At 45.8% G+C, this 2,500-nt stretch overlaps 1 protein-coding gene across 1 annotated transcript in view; it reads left to right on the top strand.

Moving 5' to 3' along the window:
• LOC139394382 (cysteine-rich protein 1-like) overlaps positions 1–2,500 on the top strand; it is a 9,383-nt gene that overhangs the window by 2,132 nt on the left and 4,751 nt on the right. The window contains exon 2 of the mRNA XM_071142437.1: positions 2,028–2,122. Coding sequence (XP_070998538.1) covers positions 2,028–2,122 — 95 coding nt within the window. The remainder of the gene's footprint in view (positions 1–2,027; positions 2,123–2,500) is intronic.

Consider the following 2,500-nt stretch of genomic DNA (forward strand, 5'->3'; position numbering starts at 1 on the left):
CATTTCACTGTGAGGTCTACCACACCTGTTGTATTCAGCATTTCACTGTGAGGTCTACTACACCTGTTGTATTCAGCATTTCACTGTAAGGTCTACTACACCAGTTGTATTCAGCATTTCACTGTAAGGTCTACTACACCTGTTGTATTCAGCATTTCACTGTAAGGTCTACTACACCTGTTGTATTCAGCATTTCACTGTGAGGTCTACTACACCTGTTGTATTCAGCATTTCACTGTGAGGTCTACTACACCTGTTGTATTCAGCATTTCACTGTAAGGTCTACTACACCTGTTGTATTCAGCATTTCACTGTAAGGTCTACCTACACCTGTTGTATTCAGCATTTCACTGTGAGGTCTATCTACACCTGTTGTATTCAGCATTTCACTGTAAGGTCTACTACACCTGTTGTATTCAGCATTTCACTGTGAGGTCTACTACACCTGTTGTATTCAGCATTTCACTGTGAGGTCTACTACACCTGTGGTATTCAGCATTTCACTGTGAGGTCTACTACACCTGTGGTATTCAGCATTTCACTGTGAGGTCTACTACACCTGTTGTATTCAGCATTTCACTGTGAGGTCTACTACACCTGTTGTATTCAGCATTTCACTGTAAGGTCTACTACACCTGTTGTATTCAGCATTTCACTGTAAGGTCTACCACACCTGTTGTATTCAGCATTTCACTGTGAGGTCTACTACACCTGTTGTATTCAGCATTTCACTGTAAGGTCTACTACACCTGTTGTATTCAGCATTTCACTGTGAGGTCTACTACACCTGTTGTATTCAGCATTTCACTGTAAGGTCTACTACACCTGTTGTATTCAGCATTTCACTGTGAGGTCTACTACACCTGTTGTATTCAGCATTTCACTGTCAGGTCTACTACACCTGTTGTATTCAGCATTTCACTGTGAGGTCTACTACACCTGTTGTATTCAGCATTTCACTGTAAGGTCTACTACACCTGTTGTATTCAGCATTTCACTGTAAGGTCTACCACACCTGTTGTATTCAGCATTTCACTGTGAGGTCTACTACACCTGTTGTATTCAGCATTTCACTGTAAGGTCTACTACACCTGTTGTATTCAGCATTTCACTGTAAGGTCTACTACACCTGTTGTATTCAGCATTTCACTGTGAGGTCTACTACACCTGTTGTATTCAGCATTTCACTGTAAGGTCTACTACACCTGTTGTATTCAGCATTTCACTGTGAGGTCTACTACACCTGTTGTATTCAGCATTTCACTGTGAGGTCTACTACATCTGTTGTATTCAGCATTTCACTGTAAGGTCTACTACACCAGTTGTATTCAGCATTTCACTGTAAGGTCTACTACACCTGTTGTATTCAGCATTTCACTGTGAGGTCTACTACACCTGTTGTATTCAGCATTTCACTGTGAGGTCTACTACACCTGTTGTAGTCATGTGACAAATACAATTTGATTTGATTACATGTTTTATTTAATCCCTGGTATCCTCCAACCCCAAAGGTCCATGTCAGATATGTGACCTCTAACCCCCGGTATCCTCTAACCAGATTGGTCAATGACAGACATTTGACCTCTAACCCTTGGTATCCTCTCTCCCCATTTGTCCATGACAGACATTTGACCTCTAACCCTTGGTATCCTCTCTCCCCAAAGGTCCATGTCAGATATGTGACCTCTAACCCCCGGTATCCTCTAACCAGATTGGTCAATGACAGACATTTGACCTCTAACCCTTGGTATCCTCTCTCCCCATTTGTCCATGACAGACATTTGACCTCTAACCCTTGGTATCCTCTCTCCCCATTGGTCCATGACAGACATTTGACCTCTAACCCTTGGTATCCTCTCTCCCCATTGGTCCATGATAGACATTTGACCTCTAACCCTTGGTATCCTCTCTCCCCATTGGTCCATGACAGATATTTGACCTCTAACCCCTGGTATCCTCTAACCAGATTGGTCCATGACAGACATCTGACCTCTAACCCTTGGTATCCTCTCTCCCCATTGCTCCAGGTGAGAAGAAGAGGTCATTGGGGAGGGACTACCACCCTCTGTGTCTGAAGTGTCAACTGTGTCAGAGACAGTTGACCCCGGGACAACATGCTGAGGTATGGAGAGAGAGGGATGGAGGGAAGAGGAGGAGGGAAAGAAGGGGGAGGGAGGAACGGAAGCTGAGAGGGAGGGGAGTATAGCGGAGGGGGGACACTTAGGAGGGAGAGGGGAGAGAGAGTGAGTCAGGGAGAGGAGATAGGGTAGGGAAGGGGGAGTGAGAGTGAGTCAGGGAGAGGAGGGGAGAGAGGGAAGGGAAGGGAGAGTGAGAGTGAGTCAGGGAGAGAAGGGGAGGGGAGAGAGGGAAGGGAAGGGGGAGTGAGAGTGAGTCAGGGAGAGGAGAGAGGGAAGGGAAGGGGGAGTGAGAGTGAGTCAGGGAGAGAGGGAAGGGAAGGGGGAGTGAGAGTGAGTCAGGGAGAGAGGGAAGGGAAGGGGGA

The sequence above is a fragment of the Oncorhynchus clarkii genome, unplaced genomic scaffold (assembly GCF_045791955.1).
Source record: "Oncorhynchus clarkii lewisi isolate Uvic-CL-2024 unplaced genomic scaffold, UVic_Ocla_1.0 unplaced_contig_5678_pilon_pilon, whole genome shotgun sequence".
In the NCBI taxonomy this organism is placed as follows: domain Eukaryota; kingdom Metazoa; phylum Chordata; class Actinopteri; order Salmoniformes; family Salmonidae; genus Oncorhynchus; species Oncorhynchus clarkii.